Genomic DNA, 16,755 nt, shown 5'->3' on the forward strand with positions numbered 1-16,755 from the left:
TTGGCAGGGCAAGTGTAGGTAGCAATTAATAAAGAAAACAGCATCTTGGGCTTCACTGTTATGTAATAACTTGTGTTTGTGGGCATTACACAGTAATTCATGAGTTTAAGTTTAATTTGTGTTTCTGTGCTTGTGAGCTCAGAAAGGGCCAAAACTTTAATTTCACTTCATGTTAAACAAAGCTGCCCGCCTGCGGGTTTTTGGTTTCAATTTAAATTGTCCCTACATTTTAATTTAAGGTTTACGACGTTGTAAGAGTTATAGAGGTTTAAAGAAATGGTTGCTTCTATTCAGAGGCCCACAATGAATGATAGAAGCTCGGAGTTTCAGTTACAACCAGTTAATCCAAGAAGCAAGACGGAGTTCACAGAGGCTGCCAGTAGAGGCAGCGCAACGCAGGCATTCAGAAAGCAACCCGAACTGATGATGTCACCAGTGATCACGTGACTTATAAAGGGACATTGTCCCAATATAACACACACCGACTGTAATACATAACACAGGGAGAGCGCAGGAAAATAATCCTGATCATAATTAAACACAAACTGTAAGCTGTACCGAACAAGACAAACTAATTTCTGTATAGCATCGTACAGAATCAGATGGTTTCTGTTGGGAGAGGGAATGATCCTTTTTCAGATTTTGGAGGGAGGCCTTTACAGCTCTAATCATTTAAAATTCATCCCAATAATGTTTTTATTCATTCAAGGAACGTGGGCATCGCTGGTTATGCCAACATTTATTGCCCACGCCTATTCCAGGAGAATCTGCCTTCTTGAAACGATGTAGTTTTATCAGAGAATCTAGATTTATTACAGGTTCAGAAGGAGGCCAATCGGCCCATCATATCTGCATCTGCTCTCAAATGAGCATTATTACTTTGTGCCATTCTCCCACACTTTGTGACCATTGGACATTGTTTCTCTCTTGATGTCCTCGAATGAACATGCCTCTGTTTTATTAGAACAAAGGAAATGGCTTCTCAACAATGAAAATATCCGCTCTGAGACCAAACAGTTACCTCAACTCCTGACACTTGTGCAGAACGGGTCCCAGCCGCTGGAGCCCTTCACACTGAATGTTGCATTGCCCTAGATCGAGGTGTTTTATTGTATCACAGAGTCCAATGACATGAGACAGGACCGCACAGTCAATCGGGGTCAGTTGCAATCTGCTAAATGAAAGTTTTTCCATAGATCCCACTGTGTTCCGAGCCAGTGCTTTATTCTGAGACTCAAACAGGTAGTGGAATGTGTTCAGGAGCTTCCTCTTCCCAGTTTCAGTCTCTGTGTCTCCAATCTGCCCTTCAACCTTCTCCTTCACCCAGTCAATCACTCGGCAGGTTGTTTGATGAAGAAATGGACCCAGAAACTCCACCAGGGGTCGAGCTGACTGTGGGGAGGACAGACCAGCAACAAAACGGAGAAATATCTCAAATCGCCCATCTTCCTCACTGTGGGCTTCACTGAGGAGTTTCCCGATCTCCCCAGGATCTGGAGTCAGGAATTGTGTGAGTGCAGCTACAAACTCTTGGATGGTGAGGTGTGGGAATGTATAAACCACACTCTGGGCAGAAACATCTCTCTCCAAAAGTTCCATCAGGAACCCAGACAGGAACTGGGAAGATTGTAGATTGTACTCAATCAAATCTCCATTTCGAAACACAATCTTCTTCTTGGAGACTCCTGTGTAGGCCATCTCACCAAGCTTCAGTAACACATCACGGGGGTTTTCAATCTCTCGGCCATGGTTTTTCAGAATGTTGTAAATATAGTAGGAATATAGTTGGGTGATGGTCTTGGGAACTTGCTGCTGTTTCCTGTCTCTTTGTGTAAAGAAGGGACCCAGTGACAGACCGAGGATCCAGCAGTAGGAAGGGTTGTAACACATGGTGTACAGGATCTCGTTCTCCTCCACGTGTTTGAAAACAGCTGCTGCCACCATCTGATCTTCAAAAGACTTGTTGAAATATTCCTTCCGTTCATCACCAACAAATCCCAGGATTTCAGCCCAGACACTGATGTCAGCCTTTTCCAATAACTGTAATGCAGTGGGGCGGCTGGTCACTAGCACTGAACATCCTGGGAGCAGCTTGTGCTGTATTAAACTGTACACAATGTCAGACACTTCACACCAGCATTCGGGATCTGTGCACATGTACTGAGGTTCTGTATTTCTCCGATTGTCAGCAAAATCAATACTGTCCTTGAATTCATCCAAACCATCGAATATAAACAGCAATCCTTTTGGGTTCTTCCAGAGCTCTCCCAGAATATTCCCAAAGTAGGGATACTGATCCAATATCAGATTCCTCAGGTTTATTCTACAGTTAATAGTGTTCAAATCCCGGAATTTAAAACTGAAAACAAATTGAAAGTGTGGGTATATTTTCCCAGTGGCCCAGTCATAAACAATCTTTTGTACCATTGTTGTTTTTCCAATTCCCGGCACTCCACTCACTGCTGCTGAATTCCCAGATTTGAATTTTCTCTGGGAAAAGCTGCTCTGAAACAATTGATCAGTTCGGATTTTTTCCAGTTCTCTCCGGAGATGTTTCTCTCTCCATTCTTCATGGTCTCGGCCTCTTGCCAGCAGTTCATGTTCGACAAGTGTCCGATCTCGAACAGTAGAAATAACCGTGAGCTCAGCGTATCGATCAACCAGCTGGAAAATCTTAACCTTCTCCTTTATGAGGATAGTGTTCACTCTCAGTGTTTCAGTTTGTACCCGGAGTGTCTCCTTGTGTTTCTGTTGGAGATCTTCAATTAGAACAGAGAGAAAATGTTAGTTGCATTAAGACACTGTCTTTGCTGAATTGAGAGATTTATTTTACAGTGTCAGTCAAGGTTTGAGTAGGATATAAAATTGAATTATTGAAAACCTCATTTGACAATGATTAATTTCCACTTAAAGTTTCAGCTCTTCACTTAATTCCAATATTTCTATCACATGTTGGGGGCGATTCTCCCGAAAAGGAATCTCGGTGTCGAATTTGGGTAAAAACTGGAGTAAATCACGCTGGACTTTTCAGCGGGAGTTTCAAAATGAATCTCCCACAATCTCTGCAGAGCAGAGTGCAGGAGCGTGAATCAGGCTGGAGGGGCCGGCAGCATCGCGCTGAGCGGCCACTGTGCGTGCGATGATCTGTCAGCGCAGAGATCGGCGCATGCGTACTGGCCCCACAATGCCGGCAGCCAGCACTTCTCCCCCTCCTACACAGTCCCAACGCCCCTTCCCCTCCCCCTCCTACACAGTCCCAACGCCCCCTCCCCCCCACCCCAACGGACTGACCCCGCCGTAATCTTGACACCCCCCCCCACCCCAGAAGGCTGATCTCCTCCCCCCACCCTGATGGCCAGCCCCAATCGCTGTCCTCCCTCCCTCCGTCACTCAGCCCGAATGCAGAGTGGAAGCAGGACTCCCCACCCCCACTGCTCACCCCCACAGGCCCGATCCCCATTAGGCCCTGTACTCTTGGCACTGCTCAATGCCCAGTAGGCAGTGCCAAGGTGTCCTGGACATTAGCACTTTGCCCCTTTGGAAGTGCCAGGGGCCCAGGCTGGCAATGCCCAGGGTACCCCAGCCACCTCCAACCCCATGGGGGCCTCGATGACATCCCCTTCACTCCAGCGGGGTCTGGTCACCAGCTCCCTGCAAATGGGAAGTTGTACAAAACCCCGTCGGAGTGAACCACTCCTGACGTGAGGGGGTGGCGGGGCGAGTGGCTCGTGGGCCTGGAAATCTCAGTGCTGGGCCCGCTAATGACTTTTAAGCAGATTCAAATGCGCATTGTAATAATTTATACAGCTCCGCGCGGATCTCTGGCACGGAGCTGTCGGTGCCCGAAATCCAGCTGCCGGAGACGCAGGCAGGCTGTGGCCCCCAGCGGGGAGCCTGTGAAACGGCTCTGCACCAGTCTCCTGGTCTGCTGCACTACCAAAGCAGCACAGCGACCTGGGAGAATCGCCCCCATTGATTTTACAAAGGTGATGTTTTAACTCTGATGGTTAATACTTTCCTCCCTGCCCTTATTATAGACATCTCATTGGTAGATCTTGATGATATAGCAGTCCACATAGTTTGTGAACTGGTCAGAGCTCCCAATCTGCTGCAGAAATGGTAAGTGGGATATTAGACACTGCGTAGGAGCGGGAGAGACTGTAATTGTTCAGGAGTCTCACTGTTACTGTGCATAAACTTCAGTAGGTTCTCGTCATATTGTGTGCATTGGAAAAGCAACAGTTTTGAACATGGAAAGTTCTGCTATTCTATCAGGGCTGTTACCACATTAAGCGAGTTATTGCAGAGCCGTTTGGATCAGTTGGGTGGACGCTTGATGTGGTTTATGTTATAACAACAGCCTGACGATTGATCCCTGTTCTTTCTAAGGTGAATTCAGGACCTCGCTCGTTGCCCTGCCCATGGTGGAGATATAACCTGCCTTTAGACAGAGAACTCAAAACAAAAATAACCTTCCCCTTTTATAGTGTTTCAAGTCAAGTACTAGGGAACATAGGTTTAAGGTGCGTGGGGAGAAGTTTAGAGCAGATGTGTGAGACAAGTTTCTTTTACACAGAGGATGGTGAATGTCTGGGACGTGCTGTCTGGGGAGGTGGTGGGAACAGGGACGACAGCAGCATTTAAGGGGTAACTAGACGAATACATGAATAGGATGGGAATGGAAGGATCCGGACTCTGTGTGTGCAGACGGTTTCAGTTTAGGCAGGCATCATGGTTTGCGCAGGCTTGGAGTGCCAAAGATGCCTGTTCCTGTGCTGGACTTTACTTTGTTCTTTGTTTTTGAACGGACAGAGATATTTCCAAGTCAGGGTGGTGAGTGACTTGGTGGAAAACAGTGGTGTGCCCCTGTGACTGCTGCCCTTGATCTTCTGGATGGCAGCAGCCATGAGTTTGGAAAGTGCTATCTCAGCAGCCTTGCTGTGTTCGGCAGTGCATCTTGGAGATGGTAAACACTGCTGCCATTTTTCGTCGGTGGTGGAGGGGATAAGTTTTGTGGGCGGGTATTAATCAAACAGTCTACTTTAAACTGGTATGTGAGGAATTCCACGCGTGTCGTTGAGCTGCACTTACCCAGGTGAGGGCAGAGAATTCCAGCACACTTCTGACTTGTGCCTTGTGGATGGTGGAAAGTTTACAGGGAGTAAGAGATGACTTTAACGCTGTAGAATTCGGAGCAGCTGACCTGTTCTTGTCGTCACACTATTTATATATCGAGTCCAGTTCAGTTTCTGGTCAATGGTAACCCTCAGGTTGTTGATAGTGGGGGATACAGCAAACAGTGATGCCACCGATTGTCAAGGGGCGATGATTGAATCCACTCTTGTTGGAGATAATTATAGCTTGGTATGTGTGTGGTGTGAAATTTACATGCAACCTTGTCAGATCAAGCCTAGATTTTGTCCAGAACTTGCTGCATTTGGACAGGAATTGCTTCAGTATCTGAGGAGTCATGAATGTTCTGGAACATTGCACAGTCATCAGTGGACATCTCCGCTTCTGAACACTGAGCCCTGGTGGCCCGGGTTTGGCTTGATGGGCCATCTGGGATTTTGCTACTCACTAATTTGATATGTTTACGGTAGGAATGATTTCTCAGGTGCAGCGAACCCTTTACATCTGGCTCAAGGCCCGACTCTTTACTGTGAGCCCAGAACATAAGAACTAGGGGCAGGAATAGGCCATCTGGCCCCTCAAGCCTGCTCTACCATTCAATAAGATCATGGCTGATTTTTTTGTGGACTCAGCTCCACTTACCCACCTGCTCACCATAACACTTAATTCCTTTCCTGTTCAAAAATGTAGCTATCCTTGCTTTAAAAACATTTAGTGAGGTAGCCTCAACTGCTTCACTGGGCAGGGAATTCCACAGATTCACAACCCTTTGTTTGAAGAAGTTCCTCCTCAACTCAGTCCTAAATCTGCTCCCTCTTATTTTGAGGCCATGCCCCCTAGTTCTAATTTCACCTGCCAGTGGAAACAACTTCCCTGCTTCTATCTTATCTATTCCCTTCATAATCTTGTATGTTTCTATAAGATCTCCCCTCATTCTTCTGAATTCCAATAAGTATCTTCACAGTCCACTCAGTCTCTCCTCAAAAGCCAACCCTCTCAACTCCGGAATCAACCGAGCAAATCTCCTCTGCACCCCCTCCAGTGCCAGTATATCCTTTTTCAAGTAAGGAAACCAAAACTGTGCACAGTACTCCAGGTGTGGCCTGACCAGCACCCTATACAGCTGCAACATAACCTCGCTGTTTTTAAACTCCATCCGTCTATCAATGAAGGACAAAATTCCATTTGCCTTCTTAATTACCTGCTACACCTACAAACACCTTGTGATTTTTGCACAAGGACACCCAGGTCTCTCTGCACAGCCGCATGCTGCAATTTTTTGCCATTTAAGTAATAGTCCATTTTGCTGTTGCTCGTACCAAAATGGATGACCTCACATTTACCAACATTGCACTCCATCTGCCAGACTCTCGCCCACTCAGACTATCTATATCCCTTTGTAGACTTTCAGCGTCCTCTGCACACTTTGCTCTGCCACTCATCTGAGTGTCATCTGCTAATTTTGACACACTACACTTGGTCTCCAACTCATCTGTGCAAATCGTAAACAATTGCGGTCCCAACACTGATCCCTGAGGCACACCACTCGTCACTGATCGCCAACCAAAACAACCATTTACCCCACTCTTTGCTTTCTGTTAGAACACCCAGGCACGCAGGAGCACTGTACTGAATTCACACGGTACCGGGTTTCGGACAGGTGTCTATAAGACTTCAGAAGTAATAGCAATTAACAGCTAGGTTAAGTGAAAAGATGCAATGGTCACACATTTTTGGAAAAAAAAACGACAGATCATATGAATTGTAATTTGAAGCTAGTATGGTCGAGCATTAATGACAAAACCGAATCATGCTCTACCCAATTTCCAGTCTTTAATTTTCAGTATCCCAGATTTTCACAATCTCTTAAACAAAGGCTCCAACCAATCATTCAGATTCTCAGAAGTGAAATAGTTTGTAATCTCCATTTCCTCTCTTACCTTTCAGGTTAGTGGGTAATTCAGATAAACCATGTGCGATGTTGATATAATCAAACGAATCAGCACCTGTTTAAATAAATGAACTTCCATGAAACCAGCTCAGTGTAATATTACAGTGATATCGACAGTGTTTAAATGGGAAATTGAATTCACTGTGATTTTACCGTACCAAGCTCCTGTGTTTCTTTCAGTATTTTATCCAGTTTTGGGACTCCGTGACGCATTCTCACAAAGGATTCCCACATCACCCTTCGAGCCCGAGATCCTTTTTCCATCACCAGATTGAGGAGAAGTTTGGAACTGTCCGCCCGGTTTCCCTTATCCACGAGCTCAGTGACTTTCTATGAAGAATAGTAATGAAGAATAATGAGACGCAGAGTGAAAGATAAACACTGAGAATGAGATGGAAAGGATCTGCTCAGTGATGGGATTTCCCAGTTGTTTTCAGCTCAGAAATCAGTCACTGGGCCGGGTCCTGATCCATAATAAACATGGACTGAAAATTCTCTTGAAATCTCGTTCCAATCACTAACAATAAACAAATGTGAATCAACTGAACTAGAAATCAAAAACACATTTCAACTCGTGTGAGGAATCACTGAGAATCTGATATATTTACATGTGATTAGCTGTCTGTCCTTCAGTGTCCAACATGATGGGGTGGCACGGTAGCACAGTGGTTAGCACTGCTGCTTCACAGCCCCAAGGACCTGGGTTCGATTCCCGGGCGGCACGGTAGCACAGTGGTTAGCACTGCTGCTTCACAGCTCCAGGGACCTGGGTTCGATTCCCGGGCGGCACGGTAGCACAGTGGTTAGCACTGCTGCTTCACAGCTCCAGGGACCTGGGTTCGATTCCCGGGCGGCACGGTAGCACAGTGGTTAGCACTGCTGCTTCACAGCTCCAGGGACCTGGGTTCGATTCCCGGCTTGGGTCACTGCCTGTGTGGAGTTTGCACATTCTCCTCGTGTCTGCGTGGGTTTCCTCCGGGTGCTCCGGTTTCCTCCCACAGTCTAAAGATGTGCGGGTTAGGTGGATTGGCTCTGCTAAAATTGCCCCTAAGTGTCCTGAGATGCGGAAGTTAGAGGGATTAGCGGGTAAATGTTTAGGGATAAGGGGGTAGGGCCTGGGTGGGATTGTGGTCGGTGCAGACTCGATGGGCCAGATGGCCTCTTTCTGCACTGTAGGGTTTCTCTGATTCTATGACATTCGATGACTGATTGACAACATGATGCACTTTTTCCACACACTTAAATCACGCTGTGATTTACCAGGAAATCCTGATGAGATGTGGCAATGTATTTTTTCTCCAAAAGGGTAGTGTGTCTTTGAAACGCTCTTCCTGAAACGGTGGTAGGAACGGAGAGGTGGATGGCGTCTTGGTCAGCAAGGAGTTATGGGTATCGTGGATAGGCAGTCTGCAGATTGGAGGCTACAATCAAATCATGTTATTAAAGAGCGGGGCAGACTCGAGGGGCTGAACGGCCTACTCCTAGCAGCACAGTGGTTACCATTGCTGTCTCACAGGTTTGATCCCGGCCTTGGGCGACTGGCTGTGCGGAGTTTGCACATTCTTCCCATGTCTGTGTGGGTTTCCTGCAGGTGCTCCTGTTTCCATTGTCTAAAGATGGGCCTGGATAAGCTGCTCTTTTAAAGAGTTGGTGCAGAATGATGGGCCTCCTTATGGACTGTAGGGATTCCTGCTCTCCATGTGTAAGTAAAATAAACAACGAATCAGAACTCAGATGGCAGGGAAATAATGAGTCTGATCCTTAAGTTATTTAAATGGAAGCAATGTTATAATGAAATTTAACTGACAAATTGCCATTGACTAATCCAAATACAGACTGCTAATTTAGGTCAGGAGAATGAGCCATTGACAATGCTGAAAAATCTAATGTAAACTTTACCGCTCAGTAACTCAAATTCCAGAAAAAAAACATTTTTTGTTTTCAAATTACTAGTATGAAATCCCGGTGAAGGGGAGAGGGGAGTGAGATAGGATTCGAGAGATATTAACACAGTTACAAGTGGGGTGTGAAGGAGGGGCTGTGCAAGATGTCAGAGTCGTGCTAATGGAGAATTTCAGACTGGAGTTTACAGGAATGGTTCAAACTCATTGACTCGGAAACTAGAAGAATGGGAATTTTAAATCGAAGACATCTGAGGACTGGGGGGCCATTGTGAGCACAAAGTGATATCTGGATTCTGACGGGGAACACAGTAAAGGCAGCAGAATCTGAGGAGCTGAAGATAAAGGGCGATGTGGGAGGCCCAACAGGAGAACATTGGAACAGACAAATCTGGAGGTAACAAAAATATAGATTCGGATTCAGCAGGAGCTGTGCTGAGGTGGGAGGAGAAATTTGCAGTGTTACATTCAGAGAATAAGGATATTTCTGCACTGACAATTATGCAGGAAATGGAGTTCAGCTTGATTCTGAACACTGAAGTCACAGATAGTCTGGCCAGGTCTCAGTCAGCGGCTGGGAATGGAATACAATCAGGTGGTGAGGAGATGGAGTTTGTGTCGGGGGTAGCAGACAATGGAGTTATTTTTTTCAATGTTTAAGAGAGGGAGTAAATTACTTTCCCAGAGCACAGGGGCAGAAATTCAATGATGTTATATTCCCCCGTGAAGACTGACTTTCCACAATGAAAAAAATAGGGACAGCATTCTTTTTAACATGATTCCAGCTTCTATTCTGTAAGATTCTGAGACTAAGGATCGAAAATTGATACGATTCAGTGTCAGTTGCAGTAAACTAAGCGTTGTGGTGTATTGTGAGGGCAATATTGAGTCAAAGTGAGATAATCCAGCTCATTTCTAAAATCATTGATGAGACAACATTTAGAATATTGTATCCAGTTGTGGTTCCCTCAGTGCAACAAAATTATTGCAGCTTCTGAAAACAACTGGAATGGTTGAGATGATTGTGTGGTTGGACGAGGACCCATTGTGGAAAGTGGATCTGTCTTCACTGAAAACAAGTGTCAGAGGCGATATGATTACGGATTTCCATTGACTCCAGTTTTGTCGGAAGGTTTTGATGCTAATTGAGTTAGAATGCTGTCTTGATGTGAATGACAGACCCTTTCACCTCTCCCCTGTAATTCTTTCAACCATTTCTGAACCAAAGGAGCTCTGCAGCAGAGTGGTCCTGGCAGAACGCAAACTAAGCATCTGTGAGCAGGTTATTGCTGAGCAAGGACCACTGCAAGAACTGTTGATGATCCCTTCCATCATTTTGATGACTGTGAATAGATTAATAGAATGGTAATTCCTGGAGTGGGTTTGTCCTGTTTATCATGGACAGGCTGTTGCTGGCAATATTTCCATATTGTCGGGTAGATGCCAGTGTTGTCGCTGCACTGAACAGCTTGGCTCACAGTGCAGCCTGTGCTGGAGCACAAAGCTTCAGTATCACAGCCAGGATGTTGTCAGTGTTCCTGCACACCAAGCACTAAGTTATTCCTTTAGATCATGTGGAGGGAATTGAATTGGTTTTTCTGTGATGATGGGGATCCCATGAAGAGGCTGAAATGAATAACTCAGTAACATGTCTGACTGAATATTATTGCGAATGCTTCAGCCGTGTCTTTTGCACTCATGAGCTGGACTCTGATGTTTTTGATGTGGAACTTTGCGAAATCCCCTCCACACGTTTGCTGTTTAATTATCCAGCATCATATTGCAGGCATGGCAGGATAGAAAAGCTTTATGCTGTGTCAGTTGTGGCTCAAGTTGCCTGTCTATCTATAGCATGGTGAGGGGTTGTAGATTCACCAGGTTGGCACATCATTTTTATGTATCCCTGCTGCTGTTCCTGCAATGCTCTCTGTAGTAATTCAGAAAAAGACAGTTTCCTCTCTCCAGAAACCCTTTAGTGGGACTAACAAGATGAGTTGAATCCTTCAGAGTAAAAAAGTCTGTAAACTTGGAACCTACAACAACAGTGTGGCTTAAAGCAAAAGGTTTTAAACTCCAATCGCTAGCTTCCCATTGGACAAGTCTCCCTTTGCTTAATAAGTGACTTTGTACTCCACAAAGCCCCTGGGCAGATCTATCAACAATCCCCCGTGTCCTTCATAACACTCGCCCCACCCCTCCCCCCACCTTGAGTCAGTTTCTCCCCCAACACCCCCACCATGAGGAGATAGTTTTGTAAGTGTGTATGTACCATGATTAAAAACATGGAACCCATAAAGGGCCCTGCCAAGTCCATATGTACTAGTACCCATGGCCTGCCACATTATTCCCATGGGTGTGGAGAGGCTGAGGGAGGAAGCTTTTGATTTTCTTAGCACAAGTCACACTGCTTCTCCAAGTCCGTCGTGACTGAGTCGAGGCCGGGCCAGCAGGCGTAGCTCCTGGCCAGCATTTTCATCTCTGATACTCCAAGGTGGCCATTATGTAGTTCCATTAATATTGGATGTCATCCTGGGGGCGGAACGACACTCGAGACCCTCAATGATCCCATCCTCAACACTGCTAGTCTTTCTTAGCGAGGTAAGGTGGCATTTCTTCACAGGGTCATCATTGGAATCCTCCATCTAGGATCAAATGCTGGAGATTGATCTTTCTATGTCCAGGCTCTAATCTGCCTTGCAGAGACTGGCAAACTCTCCAAATGATTTAGTGTCATCACGACCTGATGCAATGCTGGTAAAGGAGACAGGCTTGTGGGCAATGTGAGGTGACTCAGTGTATTGGCAATCTGGATTCCAGACTGGTGCTCTGTACGATATTTGTAGGCGGCCAGTAAAAAGGCCCAACGCTGTATCTGGATGGAGACAATAACGGGATGCCTTGTCCTGGTTGAAACATCCCAATAAGGATCTGTGGTTGGTAATGATTGTGAAACGTCTACCGTAGACATAGTGATGGAACTTTTTCCACACCAAATACACCGCCAACCCTTCTTCCTCAATCTGAGAATACCTTCACTCTACATCCAGAAAGGTCCTGGATGCAGGCACGGTGGGCTTCTCCGTCCCATCTTTCCAGTGCTGTAAAAGCACCGGCCCATCCCTGTACAGGGAAACGTTGCGTGTCAGCACAAGTTATTTGTCGGCATCAAAATGGGCCAATAAGTTAGATTACAACATCTTTGGCGAAAGCCTCTGGCTGTGGAGCTTCCCAGGAGAATTTCTGTATTTTCTTAGTAGGGCCTGCAAGGGGGTCAGCATGGAAGGCAAATTCAGGATATTTTTTCCATAATAAGTAGCCAATCCCAGAAAAGATTTCAACCCTGTGGAGTTGATGCCTCCTTGATTGTTTTTAGCTTCTACTGGGTCTAACCCGTTGCCATCTACCGGGTAGCCCAAGTAGGTTACTTCAGCTGCTTGGAAGATGCATTTCTCCCTCATCAAACACACTCCCGTTTTTGAAAATCTCTGCAAGACCTTTTTGAAAGTATGCCAGGTGTTCCTGTTCCAAAGCCCCCATGACCAGGACGTCATCCATCTACACTGCTACTTGGGTTGCCCTTGAAGAACGTTCTCCATGATTCATTGGAAAATGGCACGCTGATGAGATCGAAGGACAAGCGAGTTTACTTCTATTGTCCCTTGTTCACATTTATCACATATTTCTGGGAGGACTCATCCAATACAAGCTGAAGATAGACGTGGCACATGTCCAAGTTGGTGGACATAGAATCATAGAAACCCTACAGTGCCCCGACCACAATCCCACCCAGGCCCTACCCCCACATATTTACCCACTAATCCCTCTAACCTATGCATGTCAGGACTCTAAGGGACAATTTTTAACCTGGCCAATCAACCTAACCCGCACATCTTTGGACTGTGGGAGGAAACCGGAGCACCCGGAGGAAACCCACGCAGACACGAGGAGAATGTGCAAACTCCACACAGACAGTGACCTGAGCCAGGAATCGAACCCGGGACCCTGAGCTGTGAAGCAGCAGTGCTAACCACTCTGCTACCGTGCCGCCCATCTGGCCACCTATTGAGTTAGCATAGAAGTCTTTGATTCTGAGCAGGGGTGCCTATCAAGTTTGGGAAACCGGCTGACTGTATAATCCCTATGACAAACTGATTTTCTGGACTTAAAAAACAGCCACTACAGGCACTGCCCATTATGCAAATTGCACAGGCCTTATTCTACCTAAACTTTCAAGACACCCGAGTTCGGTTTCCAATTTCTCCAGAACGGAGTATAGAACTGGTCTTGCCCTAGGTTTAGCATCGGGATCGATGTAGATCTTGGCCTTGGCCCCTTGTATTTTTTTCAAGACTTTCTTGGAAACTTCCAGGGCATCGACTGGACTTTGTACAGACACCCAACACCTAGCCTAAAGATCTCCAACCCCATCAGCCGGATCTTCTGGAGCCAATCTCTCCCCATGAAACTTGATCCTTTTGTGTGGGGTGAGTTGTTTGCTGCCTTGAAGTCACTGAGACCACGGTGGTGATTTTTACTTGTAAAGATTCCCGTGTGCAGGTGGCGAGCCTGGCCTTTGTGTCTTCCAAAGTTAGGAGTTGGATGCCAGGTTGGAGGTGTTTGTGTGTCTGTTCTATGACGGAGACCAGTTAGGGATGTATCAAATTCCCATTATGGGTATCCAATATGATGTCCAGCAGTAGTAAGGAAATTATTGGAGAGGAATCTTCGAGACAGGATTTATTCCCACTTGGAAATAAGTGGACGTATTTGTGAAGGGGAGGTCATGTCTCACTAACTTGATCGAGTTTTTCGAGGAAGCGACGAAGATGATTGATGAAGATAGGGCAGTGAATGTTGTCTACATGGACTTCAGTAAGGCCTTTGATGAGGTCCCTCATGGCAGACTGGTGCAGAAGGTGAAGTTGCATGGGATCAGAGGTGAGGTGGCAAGGTGGATACAAAACTGGCTCGGTCAAAGAAGACAAAGGGTAGCAGTGGAAGGGTACGTTTCTGAATGGAGGGCTGTGACAAGTGGCAGTAGTCAGAGATCAGTGCTGGGACCTTTGCTGTTTGTAATATATATGTAAATATATAAATGATTTGGAGGAAAATGTAACTGGTTTGATTAGTAAGTTTGTGCACGACACAAAGATTGATAGATTTGCGGATAGCAATGAGGAACATCAGAGGATACAGCAGGACATAGATCGGTTAGAGACTTGGGCGGAGAGGTGGTAGATGGAGTTTAATCTGGACAAATGTGAGGTCATGCATTTTGGAGGTCTAATACAGAAAGGAAATACACAGTAAATGGCAGAACCCTTAAGAGTATTGATAAACAAAGGGATCTGGGTGCACAGGTACACAGGTCACTGAAAGTGGCAATGCTGATGCAGAAGGCAGTCAAGAAGGCATACATCGGCCGGGGCACTGAGATTAAAAATTGGTAAGTCATGTTGCAGCTTTATAGAACCTTATTTAGGCCGCACTTGGAATATAGTGTTCAATTCTGGTCGCCACACTACCAGAAGGATGTGGAGACTTTGGAGAGGGTACAGAAAAGATTTACCAGGATGTTGCCTGGTATGAAGGGCATTAGCTATGAGGAGAGGTTGGAGAAACTTTGTTTGTTCTCACTGGAGCGATGGAGGTTGAGTGGCGATCTGATAGAAGTTTACAAGATTATGAGAGGCATGGACAGAGTGAATCATCAGAAGCTTTTTTCCAGGGTGAAGAGTCAATTACTAGGGGGGCACTGGTTTCAGGTGCGAGGGGCAAGGTTTAAAGGAGGTGTACGAGACAGATTTTGTTTTTTTTTTTACACAGAGGGTGGTGGGTGCCTGTAACTCGCTGCTGGGGGAGGTAGTGGAAGCAGATACGACAGTGACTTTAAGGGGCATCTTGACAAATACCTGAATAGGATGGGAATGGAGGGATATGGTCCGCGGAACCGTAGAGGGTTTTAGTTAAGTCAGGCAGCATGGTCGGTGCAGGCTTGGAGGGCCTGTTCCTTTGTTCTTTGGGGTTAGCCATTTACCAGTAATTCTGCAATTGAGGGCAGCCTTTGTTGTGGTGATGTGATTCCGTTGTATATCCCTGACTCTGGAAGAAGGAATAGCAGCATGGTACGGTCAGGTATTGGCCATGGTTTCTTCACGAGGTGGCACGCGTTTTGCCTATCCCTAAAATTTCACCTTGGCTGTGCCCTTTGGCAGTACTTGTAATAATTTATTGTGTTGCATCTGCAACTCTCTGGCCAATGTTCCCTAACACTCTTCGGGTCATTATTGCCGTTCGTTGACTGTTTCATGGTGTTTTAAAGCTCCGATCTTGCAAAGGGTCCTTTAACACCTGCTTTACACAAGCACTCTCTATTGAAGACTGTTTACACAATGACACTCTCCCCAGTTGGATGACTTTGCTGGCTGATGCCCCCTGCAGCTCCTGAGCACCTCGTCTGCATTCTTCTGACATTAGGTTATTGGAACTATTTGTTGTAAATCCAGACTGAGTTATGCCAACAGCTTCTTTTGGGTAGTTAGGTTATTTATGCTGCATACCAATCTATATCGCCACAATTCATCCAGAGGCAGCCTGACTTCACAAATGTCCTGCTAATTTTCATAATCCAGACAAGAATTGGGTGACAGGTTCCCGACAGGATTCTCGGCCACGTTGAAGCAGTATCTGGAGTGTAACATATCTGGAGTATAATAAAGGGCTTCGGGTCACAGTGGTTTTTCCCCTCGGTCTACTAGTTCATCAAAAGTTTGTCAGGGGCGTGGGGCAAGGTCAAACTTTTAAAATCATACTGAATGTCAGGGCCTCGCATGCTGTCAACAACATTACATTTGTTTTTCATCTCCTTCAATGTTGCTAACATGAAATTAGTAATGCATGCACTCTGTACACTGCGATCATAAGGTTCAGGTTTCCCAAGAAGAAACATATTTGCTTTTCATTACTGAACAAGCTACTTGACGAATGGCGGTCGTCTGCAGAGGGGAAAAAAATGTTTTTTTATTCACTCCTCATCGCCAATGCAGGAAGCCTCCAAATCCACTTTCCCATCACCAGAAACCGTTTACTGAAAACCAAAAGGAAGAGCCGCAATCACGACATACAGCAAGTCTGTATCCCAGGACCAGCAGTCCGACTAAAGCCTCCGCTCAAGCAGCAGGTTTGTACTTCAAAAAGCTGCTAGAGCGATCTAATAACTATTTCCCATGTCCTTTATGGCCGTCATAACGCTCATAAACACAATTCATTGAACCAGGGCGAGGCCTCTGGTTTGATGATAATGGTGGAGTGATGGGTGTGTCATGCTATTATCGAATAGATTGAGGTGATAAGCAATGCTGCACCTGATAAATCTATCACATTTCACAAGGGCAGAGCATCGCACAACACCACACCCACTCCTCAGTTTAAAGAAGGTACTTCATCTCCAACACAGGCTGTGCGCTGAGTCTTACCAACATTGTCATGAACAAGTGAATCTGCCACAAGTTCAGCTTGGAAAGTTCAGTCAATAATCGTGCTGCCAAGACATTCCTGATTGGAGAAATTAAGCTGCTTTGCCTCTTTTTCTAGACCATTTCAGAGGGCAGTGAGTAGTCAACCACATTTCTGTGTGATTGGATCCACATACAGGCCAGCTTGAGTCAGGACAGCAGGTTTCCTCAGCTAAAGTCACAGTTAGATGCCTGAAGATTGAAGGGTGGCAAATGTTGTGCGTTTGTTTAAGAAGGGTTGCAGGGAAAAGCCTGG

The 16,755-nt window shown here is 45.9% G+C and overlaps 1 protein-coding gene across 3 annotated transcripts in view; it reads right to left on the reverse strand.

Moving 5' to 3' along the window:
• LOC144486166 (NACHT, LRR and PYD domains-containing protein 3-like) overlaps positions 1–16,755 on the reverse strand; it is a 152,687-nt gene that overhangs the window by 66,412 nt on the left and 69,520 nt on the right. For all 3 annotated transcript variants that reach the window (XM_078204241.1, XM_078204240.1, XM_078204238.1), the window contains 3 exons: positions 7,243–7,414; positions 7,074–7,139; positions 1,022–2,759 (listed from right to left, as the gene is read on the reverse strand). In XM_078204241.1, coding sequence (XP_078060367.1) covers positions 1,022–2,759; positions 7,074–7,139; positions 7,243–7,414 — 1,976 coding nt within the window. The remainder of the gene's footprint in view (positions 1–1,021; positions 2,760–7,073; positions 7,140–7,242; positions 7,415–16,755) is intronic.

The sequence above is a fragment of the Mustelus asterias genome, unplaced genomic scaffold (assembly GCF_964213995.1).
Source record: "Mustelus asterias unplaced genomic scaffold, sMusAst1.hap1.1 HAP1_SCAFFOLD_292, whole genome shotgun sequence".
Classification (NCBI taxonomy): Eukaryota; Metazoa; Chordata; class Chondrichthyes; order Carcharhiniformes; family Triakidae; genus Mustelus; species Mustelus asterias.